General features: G+C 32.0%; 2 protein-coding genes across 3 annotated transcripts in view; both read left to right on the plus strand.

The window, feature by feature from the left end:
- The window catches only part of LOC113396635 (uncharacterized), a 67639-nt gene extending 58281 nt beyond the window's left edge, over positions 1 to 9358 (plus strand). The window contains exons 7-18 of one of the 2 annotated variants that reach the window (XM_026634646.2): positions 56 to 301; positions 1211 to 1322; positions 1423 to 1530; positions 1630 to 1731; positions 2350 to 2436; positions 2618 to 2725; positions 3009 to 3150; positions 3356 to 3492; positions 3955 to 4060; positions 4513 to 4631; positions 5057 to 5288; positions 5862 to 9358. In XM_026634646.2, the coding sequence (XP_026490431.2) occupies positions 56 to 301; positions 1211 to 1322; positions 1423 to 1530; positions 1630 to 1731; positions 2350 to 2436; positions 2618 to 2725; positions 3009 to 3150; positions 3356 to 3492; positions 3955 to 4060; positions 4513 to 4631; positions 5057 to 5288; positions 5862 to 5990 (1628 nt within the window). In that variant the 3' untranslated portion in view covers positions 5991 to 9358. The remainder of the gene's footprint in view (positions 1 to 55; positions 302 to 1210; positions 1323 to 1422; positions 1531 to 1629; positions 1732 to 2349; positions 2437 to 2617; positions 2726 to 3008; positions 3151 to 3355; positions 3493 to 3954; positions 4061 to 4512; positions 4632 to 5056; positions 5289 to 5861) is intronic. The other variant, XM_064218942.1, reaches the window with a different exon arrangement.
- Positions 9359 to 9873: 515 nt separating this feature from the next.
- On the plus strand, positions 9874 to 11501 carry LOC113396630 (CCAAT/enhancer-binding protein homolog 2-like). Its single transcript, XM_026634638.2, has 2 exons — positions 9874 to 10341; positions 10684 to 11501. The coding sequence occupies exons 1-2, from the start codon at positions 10228 to 10230 to the stop codon at positions 10933 to 10935; spliced, it is 366 nt and encodes a 121-aa protein (XP_026490423.2). The 5' UTR covers positions 9874 to 10227; the 3' UTR covers positions 10936 to 11501.
- The last annotated feature ends 1847 nt before the right edge of the window (positions 11502 to 13348 follow it).

Consider the following 13348-nt stretch of genomic DNA (forward strand, 5'->3'; position numbering starts at 1 on the left):
AAATAAATTATCCGTGCCATCGTTTATGAATACATACATATGTTATTATTTTCAGCTCAAAAAATGTTCTCCGAAGCACGTCGTCTCAAAGATTCTTATCCGGATCGTGAAGTGTCTCGATCGCAACACACGTCCGGTACATTTTCTGGGACGTCATCGTCCGGAACTTCAGGTTCCAAACACAAGGAGGACAAGAACCGGCCGCTGAGCTTTGGCGACGCACGAGTCTTCTTCCCGGAGTCATTCGTGATACCGAGACAGAGACCCAGTGAAGTTGTTATCAAGAATACTTATTCTATACGTTAGTATCTTATTCTCTTATTTTAAGACAACAAGAAAAATATTTTGGAATATTAAATGCCATATTTTGCTTATGGAAGCCGCCTGTGTGTCTCGGGTTTATTGGATAAAGCAGCTCCTGTCTTGGTTTACGGATTGAACCATTGATCTGATATTGATAAAATTTGTTATGGCGATATCTCGAACGCTGGGTAAAGAAAGAGGCTTTACTAAAGCACTTATAACAAATCGATATATCGATAAATTGCCCAGTGAAAATTTAATATATGTACCTCTGTTAATTATCAAATAATTATATTAATTAATTATTCAGTGCTCAATTAGTGCTTTCCATTTATGAACATAATACGATGCGGTAGTGAGTGGTTAGCTATTTATGAAGCAGTACACAGCTAGATTAATCAAAAGCAACCAGTTTTCCAAATTTTTGGGCAAGCTATTTGATCGCAAAATTTTATTTAACAGCATTGCATTTCATTATTAATGACCACTTATGATTATTCCCAATTGACCATTCTAGCTTTACTTACAGACGTGCGTGTCTTAAATCTTTAAAAAAAGCATATTAGTCAATACAAGAATGATAGATGATAAAAAACATTATATATATTTATATATATAATTGTATATAACTAAAATAAATTTGTATTCTGAATGTTAAAAAAGAGTATCTACTGAGTTTCTTGTCGGCTCTTCTCGGTAGAATCTACATTCCGAGGAGGTAGCTTCACTTAATATAGTTCTGTAAAAGGACGAATCAAGTGCTTGTAAAAGCCTCTTTGAATGAAGAATATTTTGATTTTGTTTTTTTGGTCTTATAATCTAAGAAACGATTCAAATACATTTATAAAATCAACGTCTTATCTGTAAGGAATGAAAAAAAAATCCAATTCAATATTTCCATTCGCAGCGAGTCCCCAGTCAAGTCCCCACGCGCCCGACGACATCTCCCGCAGCGGAGAACATATCGTCGCGATCAGTCCCCCCGCTGAGTACGCACTCTCCGCTCCCAGATATATTAGGTGGGTGTTGACAACACATATATTATTAAATTGCATTTTTTTTTTATTAAATCACTTAATTGTCAAGAATTGTGAATCTAAATTAACTATATCATTTTAGATCAAATTCTCACTCCCAACCGAGCGTACGAGAGGATGACAGCACCAATATTAATAGCCATAAATCTCTACCTGATTTACATGCACAAGCGCATGGTTATCCTGAACAGTGAGTGTTACTTTTAATACATTTTCTACTGAACGTAAAAAGTAGCAGTATTTAAGTGATATTTTGGTCCTTCGAGCCTGATTTTATTTTTTCTTTCAGCGTCAATGTAGTCGTAGGCACAGAGTCTATCGGTCGTTCACCTCGTAGACGACGACATTCGGCCCATCACCGTACCGCATCCTGCTCTTCTAAGGGAACCCGGTGAGTTAATTAATTTTATCAAATAATTATTCACTTTAATAATCACATAATATATATACATAATTATTTATAATAGTATGGTATTTTATTACAGTATTATTGCCATGGTGTTATTTTCGAACGTAATTTGTATTATATGGATCTATTTATTCACTAAGACGCGTTTAATTATATGCGTTTGACGTTGAGTGACGTGCTTAAAACTTGTCTTCGTGAGACCATTAACATAAGAGTATAGACAGAAAGAATATATGAATTACATTATATGATTACTTTTGTGTTTAAGTTTTACGTGTTGTTTGATGTGGAGGGGCGCGCCTTTGTGAGTGTTTTTTTTTGTGACGCCCATAGACAATGGCGCTGTAAGAAATATTAACCATTCCTAACATCGCCAATGTGTCACCAATCTTGGGAACTAAGATGTTACATCCATTGTGCCTGTAGTTACACTGGCTCACTCACCCTTCAAACCGGAACACAGCAACACTGGGTACTGCCGTTTAGCGGTAGAATATCTGATGAGTGGGTGGTACCTACTACTACCATCGAGTAAATTTATCTATACTTGTAATCGTTTTATCCAATGGTATGCAGTATGAAATATATTTTTGTCGATAGATCAAATCACTCGTCGATGATGTCGTCCTGCGATGCGTTTTCAGAACATCCGTCGCCCGGCGAGGAAAATTATCAATCTTATAACAGGTAAGGTCGAAAAATCACTACTTAATGAGATTTAATCAGAAACCAAAAATTATCAACATGTGAACAATATTTTACTAATTTATATATTACTCTATTGAAGTGAAGAGGCATAGTGTTCGATTACACTCTCGTATTTGCTTCGAAAGCCGAATGCAAGCACTGATATGTCCCTACCGCGCAGCCGCTGCGGCTCGTCGTTCGCGCGCGACTCGGGCGGCTCGAGCGGCCACTACACGCAGCGCAGCGCGCCGCCGCACGCGCGCGACCACGCGCACCACGAGCGCAGCCGGTACGGCACACGGCACACGACACACGACACGACACACGGAGTTATAAGTACAGGGCGGGCGTGACTACGTAAATACGGACGCTCGTGAAACGATCGGGATGGGGATGAGATGATGACGCGCACTTTTAGACAGGATTTTTACTGACTGTGACTTTAAAACTGATTATACCAATGATGTGAAATACAATATATTTTTTAATAAAAAAAAATTAAGACAGCTGACATTGAATACTCTTCGATTACTTTACATTTCAAGTTATATACTGTATGAGTCCTCCGCCAGAGGCTACGCGTGGCAGGCGAACAACGGCAGCGCGCTGGAGCAGTGCTACGTGTCGGCGCCGCCGCAGTTCCAGGACGGCGCGCCGTCGCCGCCGCCCTACGCGCCGCACGCGCCGCACGCGCGCGTCGGGATACACTTCCAGGTACCGGACGGATCTACGCGGCACTTTTGGCGCACTTGATGAACCAAAAAACTAATTTGCCGTATTGTAAATATCAAAAAGAAGACGCCATCAAATAAAAAAACTAATGTTTTCTATTTTTCCCCTATGGAAGATCCTCTAAGTGTTACAAATGGATTATAGATTTTCGTCTCTGAATGTACTTTTCTTGTGTTTTTTTCTGAAGGCGAGCGCTCCTCCGCCCCAGTTCCAAGACGAGCCGCCGCTGTACGACTACGGGGACTATGATTGCACATACAAAACCCCTCTCAAGTGTTTGAACGTCAGCAGGAAAGAATATACCAGCACGAGGGAATATACGAGGTGATCGTCTATTGCTCTTTGTTAGATAAATAAAAATAGGCCTTGATATTTAAATATAACAATAAATATACTTGATACTAAAGTCAAAGACTCTTAACAAGTTTCCATTAATGAAATAAAGTCTTCTGTCCTTTTCGTTTTCTAATATATATAAATGATCTTCCTTGCCGTGTTAAAAGTATTCGTGATATTGTGTTGTTCGCTGACGACACTTCGTTTGATGGTCGTGCGCGGACCAAGGGATAGTTATATAAAAAACAATATTGGGAATAAGCTGTACGTATTCACAATTGCTCGACTGTATATATACAGGCAATCCCTGACAATTTGTTTGAATATTTTGCATAGACTTTCTCTTACTAGCTCACCGTTAATTTATATGATTGTAACTTTAGGGTTGTAAGTATTGTAGATTTTAACTTTGTAAGACCTAGAAAAATTAATGTAAAGTTTTCGTTGTAGATACCATGAGCCGAGCACGGAACTGATCAGCAAACAGCCTCAGTACCAAGAGGTGCGCATGCGTCCTCGCATGGACGACATGCAGGAATACGTAAACACCGCTCAGGTAAATGAAAAATGAAACTGGTGTAAAGAAAGCAGTAATGCTTGTACGCATTTGAATTTGAATTTTGCAAGTTTTGGTTAAGATATTTTTTCTGTCAACTAGACAATCTTGTCTCAAATAATCTTTAGATTCTAACAGGCAACGAACTTTTTTGTGGAGTCCCCTAGGGCTATAGTGCCCTTATTGCTCTTCCCTATAACCATAGAACAGGATCACCCTATAAATAATAGGTAGCTTATCAAAAATGCGGTTTATTTAAAAATTAGTAATTCTCTTTGGTGATTTTTTTCTTATATTTGTAGATCCACTGAGATGGTTTCCTTGCCTTTGGATACATCAGATAATCTTATCTTTAATTTGTACAGTTTTTATTTTACTTTCGTGTGTCTGAATGTTTCAAAAGAGTATTAATAAATGTCAGTAATTTACATGACCGATCGTTTTTTTTTCAGATATGTCCTCCGGAAGAAGTGACGTCACCGCTCGGTACTTTCAAACGTCAGAGATGCCTTCGTTACAAGCAACGGCGTCCGCGACCCATTCTACGCTCGAAATCAGACATATCTGACAGGTCTGTGACGATTCATTACTATGCTACGAATGGTATCAGTCGTCTATGCATGTTAACATGTTAAAATTTAGACTGAAACAACGATTACATGTACAAGTGAAGTTTAATTTGGAATTGTTTTATATTTATAATCCCCAGTGAGTGCTAAAAATGCCAATGATTAAGGCCAAATATTGCATAACATTATATCAATATCATTAAATGGTTATATATTTGACTTAAGTAAAAAAAAAGTATGTCTGCAAATGGCAAAAGCCTCATCTTCTTTTGAGGAGCAGTTTCGGAACTTATTCCAGCACCCTGCAGTGAATTAATCTTTCACTCTTTTCAATTAATCTTCAAGCTTGCTATTAACTAGTTTTTGTCATACAATCTTATTTGGAAAAACTTTCCTTTCATTACTATATTAAAACGATCTGCTCTAGATACAGACGCGCAGATGGAAGAAGTCCCTCCTCAGCGCCATGCGAAGGTGAAGAGTCTCCTGACAGTCCGTCAGGGGAGTCCGTGAGGCTTCAGCAGTTCTTCGACTATTTGGGCATGGACTCGAGACAGTACGACGCGTTCATACGTGACGGAGACGATGACAGTCCCGTATTTTTCTCGTCTGCGTCCACCGTGGACTCGAATCAAATAGCTGCAGCTGCAGACTACACGGTAAGATTTTTATATCTTAGTAAATAAAAATGAAGGTCTCTTTGTAATATTGTCTTTGGTGAGTTGTCGATGTTTGTAGAATAGGTTTAATTCTTACTTATGTTATTGTCATAAGAGCCGTCCAAGGAAATTTTTCTTAAGCGATATATATGACGCGTACGAAGGCACTTTAACCATTTGTTTGAGTTGGAATCAAACCTGTTTTGTAGAAGCAAAAAGTTTGATCCTGCGCTTACCCCAAATAATTATGGAATGGAATGCAATGAGGATGGGAAATGATGCGAATGACGATGACTTTTAGATAGTAGACTGGGCTTATACGAAATGAAGAACTAGATCGCTCAGTCTTTTCCAATCTAAATATACCTACGTGTGTTGCCACTAAAAAAATATTGGTCCTTAAATTCTCTACCTTTGCCTAATTAGTTTAAGTATAATACAAAAAATACGTCTAATACAAATGAAAAACTTGAAAATAAATTAACTAATATATTTAATAGATTTTTAATCTACTTAAAATTAATGGAATCATTTTGGCACAATATGTATAAATAATATTATCCTTTATTCCAGGTCCAAGGTCCTGGTATCCAGAAACAGATCTATCGCAACACGGAACCGCCAAGCGTAGTCGAAAGAAACGCGAGAATTATTAAATGGCTATGCCAGTGTCGCAAAGCTCAAATGCAACCGCCTCAGTAGACCAAAAAAAAAACAAAATAAACTTTTTGTTTTATGACATTTAAGGATTTGACGTTAAACATAAAACCACAGATAAATATTTATATGGTTAATTTGAATGTATTTCGGAACTGATTAGTAAAATGTATGATTCAAAATGTTTTGATTTCCTCTTACGGTATATTGGTAAGCAAAACCGTTAACAATTTAAAAAGTTTTTTTTCAAAGTTGCAAAAATAATCTTATAAATATTTTTAACCACAATATAAATTTTAGATTCCTATATATTTAATTGGATTATTACATGACTTTCATAAAGAAAATATAATTAAAATTAACATTTAAACCAAATATTACTCCGTTACTTTTTGTCATCGAATTTTTTTTTAAAACAATATGTTATAAAAATGGTTAAGGCAATTACACGGTCTTTATATGTGAGTAAATATAATTATAATAACGTTATATTATTCATTTAAAACTTAAGGATGTATGATGGAATTTTTATTTATCTGTAACACGACTATCTAACAATATCGTTAAAAAATATATTAGATGTGTAAAAATAACTTTGGCATCGATAACTTGGCAAAACCTCGTTCATTAGCTTAGATAAAGTTAAAATAACAAGTCGTCGAAACAATTAAGTTGTGTCTATGTTGCTTTTGTTGGAAAACGTCGTTACGTACACAAAAAAAAAATCTAGTCAAAAATTATGAGTAAATCATACAACGAGTATTAACCTCACAATAATATCATAATGTATATATATTTCTTAATATTAAAGATTCAAAGACCGTTTTGTTTTAATCTTGATATTATAGATCATCGAAGAATTATATAAAAGTTCGCACCTTATGTCACCTAAAGCGTCTGTAGCTCTAAAAAATGATACGTTAAAAATACTAATAAAAATATACTTTTAATAGAATAAAATGTGTGACCGCAGCATCATATTTTATAAAACTTTTTAAAATTCGTTTTCTTGTCTGTCATTGATATAGATATTAAATTTTTTGTAAATATAATAATGTATAATTTTAATAATTTTTAAGCTAATTAAAGCCCCGAAGTACATATTCTAAGGACAAATAATAAATTGTATTTTTGTCTTTAAATCTACGTACAAGTCGCGAGCTTAGTGTTAGAAGTCAAACTAGTTATAAAAAAAAATAAGGCACTAAATTGGTAATATCGCTATAGTTGCCTACTCAAATTCGTATTTTATTATAGTATTATACCTTCTTAAAAAGTCGAAATTTTTCGGAATGGCAATAATTTCAAAAAAAATTTCTTCATCATGGTTTCGACTCTATATTGAAATTATATGAAGCTATTATTAAAAAAATATTCTAAATTATATTTATAACGTTGGTATTGATTCAAATATATCACGTTTTATTGATTTTAATATAGTTCGCTAGATCGAGTAACACTAAAATTACTCTAGCCTTTGTAAAAAAGCTCAATATAAAATATAGGTTAAAAATAAAATCATTAAATCAACTAAAAATGACACAGCAAGTATCTAATGTTGTCTTTGGTTGCGATTGGAATATTAATGGGCCTCTAAGATATTATTTATATTTATTCTAATTCTTATTTCAGTTCAATTCTTACTCTTCGTTTTTTTTTTAACTTTTTTCACGTATTTAAAAAAAAAGCTTTCTTCGATATGATATTTCTGCGTCATCTGCATAGGATTTGGATTCATCCTTACTTGGATAAAAATTAAACGTCAATAATTGGAATTTAATTTCAATGTATACTTTCTTTCTTTTTCTGTGGCCTTTTACTTGAGCTTGGCTCATGTAAAATCAAAAATTACAATGAAATTTAAAACGTTATCGGTATTTATGAAAAAATGTTCCTGTTACGGATTTGGTCATTATTAAATATTCTCTATTTATAATTATAATTCTAACTTAAGATTATAGAAATTAATACTATCGATGTAAATATATTTACATCTTGTGATTAATGTGCACAAAATGGCAAAAAAATAAATAACTGAAACAGTTTTCTGTGCCCAATTGATAAAAAAAAATCTTTATTGTCTGTAAAAAAAATTCATAATAGGACAGTTTAAAATTAGGCCAACTATAATTATCATTGACATTTAAAAATCATAATTTGATTATTATTTAGAATTTTAGACAATACCATATTGCGTCTAAATAGGTATAGATCAATCGAAATAACCAGATAAAAACAAAAAGTACAATTACCGGTTATAAAAAAAAACTAGGATAAAATTAATAATTTAAACTGAGAGAAATATGACAATATCATACAAACGAATACCTACTATTCTAAAGCATAATATTAACGATTTCAATGTAAAAGTGCGTTTCCAATGAATTGGTTGGAAATTTGTGATGTAATTGATCTTCTGAAAGTACGCCACAATGACAATCCATTGTAATCATTTTTGTTGACAAAGGGTTATTAAAGAAACTTGTGTCGGGTTCAACAAAACACAAGTTGCCAATTTTTCATTTGTCGAAGCAGCCTTATTCAATATTACATTGAAACAAGGGTCTAACTGTAAATAAATTCTTCTCGTTTTAGTATCATAGAAATAGTATTTTAAGTGTAATTGTTTTCAAATGTGTTCTTTAATGTTTTTATATACGTTGTCTATAATTCTTTATTACTTTTACTGAGGTTTGATAAATTCTGACAATACCTAATGACATTAAACTTTTGAATGAATATCGGATATTAATGAATAATTAATAATATGATACTTTATTTAGTTGGACAATAATATATGAACGTTTGAAAATCCGAATTTCATCTCAATACAATTAATTTGAATGTGAAAATTAAAATGAAATGAAAATATATTTATATATATATATTATAGAGAGTTACTTTATATTTTTATGAATAATATAATCAATAAACGGCTCTAGTGATATATCGTACTCGTCAAACTTGATTTAATTCAATTTTAGTGCAAAAGGTATTGCCAGTATTGTATCTATAATTTCCAAGTTTTTAACGTTTTTATCTAAAAATATTTCCGATTCTGAAAGACTGCCGTCTCTTTATCATTTTTATTGTTATTTCTGTGATAGTATAATATAATATAAATTGTGTGTCTGTACTACGTAATAGTAAAAGTGTTCTATGCATTTAAAATGTTCAAGTAATACGTTTTCTATGTAACAATTTTCTCAATATAATATGTATGAATGGTTAATCGGTTAGCCAAAACGTAGTTTACTCGTTTTACTTATTATTGTGTACTAATATGGTTAGCGTTACAGTATTAGGTCGTTTAGCATTGGATGCTTCCATTATTTGTGTAAAAAAGATTTACGTACTTTGTTAGAATTTTAATGTTAAGAAAGAATTATATTGTGGTCTGATGAGTATTATAATGTAGTTTTATTTCATCCTACCCTATTCATAATTTGTCATTTTATAAACTATCCTCGAGATCCGAACCGAGGTGTTAGCATCTGCAGCTTTCACATTTTAAATCGTTTTGCTCCCATTGCTGCCGCTCTATATCCCTTATATGTACATTGTAGGTAGCGTATTTCTAAATATTATTATAGAAAATTCTATTTATTTAATCAACGAATCGATGTCTATACATTATTGGTTTTTTCCTTTGGTTCAATATTAATCAATTTCGTTGTGTCTTTCGGGTCTCCTGTCACCGCTACAGTTTTCGTGTACCTACTGTATAATTGGACGATGCATATGATCTCTTACCAAAAAAAAAATCACATCTATATAAGCATTTGTGTAATTTTTTAAGAGATTTTTCCAAATTTTTCGAATAAAAAAAAAATCCTTTTTCTCCTATTTACTCTATTTTTAATTACACTTGACAACACTATTTTCGATACTGTATAGCTAATGTCATTGTCAGTTAACCGTGATGTCAATTGTGGCTGTGTGATGACACAAGTGTGATCTCTGAAGTGAGTGACGTTATTGTTTTCTGGATCGCCAGTTTACACAACAATTGAACTTTACTCGCATATTTTTTTATACGCAAAGTGCTGTGGAATATCTTATATCTATCTTAATAAACAATTATTACGTAATTTAGTGTGGCTTGTTATTGCACGAGAAAAGTAAGTCAATATAAAATATAAATTGCGTCATATTTTATATAGTTGTAAAAAATAATGTCATCATAGTTTTTTTTACAATAAACACTTTTATTTCTATAAATCCAAGTGAATATACGGTCTTCTCCGTGCACAATAAAATCCAGTGATTATAAAGAATTTTGATGATATTAGACGATTTTTGGGATATGTCACCACAAAAACGCGGGAGACGGGGGGTTAGTGATGCTGATGATGAGGATGACGACTACAGGCGACGCAGAGACCGTAATAATGAGGTAAAATTATTTTTACAACTTAAATTCAAATTGTATCACAATAAATTAAGTTGCATAAAATTATCCAACAAGGTACATTCTTGGTATATTGTCTATTTGCTATAGTTAACGCAGTGTCTTTTTATTAATATGCCTTGCAGATCTAAATCTATTAGCCTAGACAATTACTACATAAAAGTATGTACTTAAAAGAATATTATATAAAAAATATTTCTGCTTATTATGCATTATTGCCAACTACATGTTTTTCTAAACAATAACAAATAAAATCAGACATTTCTATGTAAGTAATTCAATGGTTGTTATTTGCATGTAAGTAATAATGAAATAACATGTCGGCAGGCAGTCAAGAAGAGCAGATATAAGTCTAAGCAGCGAACACAGGAGACATTTACACGAGTAAATAAACTGAAGGCTGAAAACCAGATGCTAGAAGAAAAAGTGAAAACATTAACAAAAGATCTCCAATTTCTTAAGGAATTATTTATGGAATATGCGTCCAATTCACAAGACCCTAAATTTGAGGGTATTGATCTAGAAAAACTCCTAGAAGATGTGCAAGATGACAAGAAGGATACTAATAGCAGTAAATAATAAGTATAAGACAAGATCTCATATTAATATAATGCAATTTGCATTGATATCACAATTATCTATTTATATAGACAAAGACAAAACACCTCAGTAGCCCAGACCAGACCAGTCTTTTCTCTTGCATTTGACAACTGACTATTATTTCTAATTTGGTAGCTTTTGAGGACCTTTAGTGTTACCAACCAAAAAAAGTTTTTTTTTAATAATAATTAATTATAACATTGAGATTTTGACCACTAGGTAAACACTAGCATATAAAATTGGATATATTATGTACATAAAAGTGTAACCCATAAGAAATATAATTCATTGACAATATATTACTGATTGTAAAATTCACATAATTTACTTTAGGTATTTGCTATGTTAAAATAATTAAAAAAGTACAAGTTGAGTCGATTAAATTTAGAATTAGTCTATTGTACAGAATATATGATTACTAAGAAACATGCTTTTTGTTTAAATATGATTTAAGCTTATATGAAATGGATTTTAGTAAACTCACAAATTCTTAACTATAAAATACCTTAACAATTTCTGTAGGTTGATTGATATAAATTTTATTTAATAGTTTTTTTAATGTTACATAAAGAGGCTCAGGTCTTTTTGCAAAGGTTTTTAAAACCATATTGATTTAATTTTATAATTGTCTCAAATATGTGTTAAATTAAGAAAAGTCAATTGTTATTATTTTGGTAAATATTACATTATGGATTTTAAAAAAATAGCTTACAAATTTATATAAACAATCAAAATATGTTGTTGTCTTTAGTGTGGACTATAAATAAAATATTTTAGACAAAATTCAAATATATTGAATAGATTATTATTTTTTTAAATATCTAATTAAGCGTCTATTTTTCTTATTTGCATTTAAAATAAAGCCTATTCAAATGTACTCAGAGAACTCATCAAATCAGTTTCCTCCTAATTAATTTTAACAGTTTTTTTTTTATCTTTATAAAGTAATAGACAATAGAACTTTAGATGTAGATTTTTTAATCGTGTTTTTTTTTTGCTTATTGACATTTATTGTGTACAAATAAGTAATGTAATAATTAATTGATGTGAGGATCATGAAAAAATATTTTTTAATTAAATTTCTCTACAGGACAGAATTTATTAATCTATGTATGTATGTTTTAAATATCCTGTGATACATACAAAAAAATTAAATCATATTTTACTTTACCAGGTATGTTTTATTTATATATCTAACCTACTAATATTATAAAGTTGAAAGCCCCAATTTAAGAGCCCACAAGAACAATAAAAAAAAAGACAGCCTATTTATTGCGCAAGGCAGTGCTTATAATATCACGCAAGACCCATGGCATGAAATAATAACGTTAGATACGGGTAAAACTGTATAATATAATATGAATACTAAATGTTATCCGCTAGCTTCGCAGTGCATTAAATGTACCTGAAAAAGAGGTAAGCATCAATGGAAATCAAAAAAATACTACGTACCATTCCGCGTCGATTATATAATAAGTTCAGGAAGTTAAGTTCAGTAAGTCATTTTCACGTGATTGACGTACAAAGGAAAAGACATAATATATATAATGTATGCATTGCTCCTGTCCATTCGTCTAGATATTAAAATGACGAACGGATACGGTTGCGAATATTTAGATAAAAACTCAAGTAAGTATATGTACTATTCCAATCATAACAGGAAAAAAGCCAAATAAACAACATTTGACAGCAAATTGACGACATCATTGGTCCAGAGCTTGATTAATCTATGATAATCACTATGGATTTGCGAAAAAATGCCGTTTTTGTACGTCGACGAAACTGTAATCAGAATCTTGGATGTAAAATTATAGTGTAAATAAGTAGTTAAGTGTAATAGTGTTGTATTGTAAATAAAGATATATTAATCTTATCTTAGTAGTGCATGATATAGCAAAGAGTTATTAGCAAATTGAATGAAATACATAAATCTAAGGTTTGTTTATCTTTTTTCCTACTTCCATTGGAATAGGCTATATATAGATACGTATTTATTTTTAGAACTATTATTATAGGGCATACATATTAGTTTATTTAGTTCGTTAATCGACCACAGTAGACCACAGTAGCTGACGTAAATCACACAGGGCTCATTAGGAGGTATTTCTCGTAGATGGCAAATGGACAGTGGACTTGTTAGCACTTGTACCTATAGAGGGTAACTGATAAACGATCTATTCGCAATATCCATCAACCGATTTGGGAATACCTAACAGCGATTGTTGTATCTCCGGCACTACGAGTCATCATGACGCCGGTTTTGCGTATCAAAACAAAATCATTGTACATATATAGCTAATTGCGGTATTATAGATTCGACTTTATTTGGTACTTTTAAAACGGTCGATTTTTAAACGACAATTAATTATGTATAGTCTACAATTTGCATTGA

The sequence above is a fragment of the Vanessa tameamea genome, chromosome 25 (genome assembly GCF_037043105.1).
Source record: "Vanessa tameamea isolate UH-Manoa-2023 chromosome 25, ilVanTame1 primary haplotype, whole genome shotgun sequence".
Lineage (NCBI taxonomy): Eukaryota > Metazoa > Arthropoda > Insecta > Lepidoptera > Nymphalidae > Vanessa > Vanessa tameamea.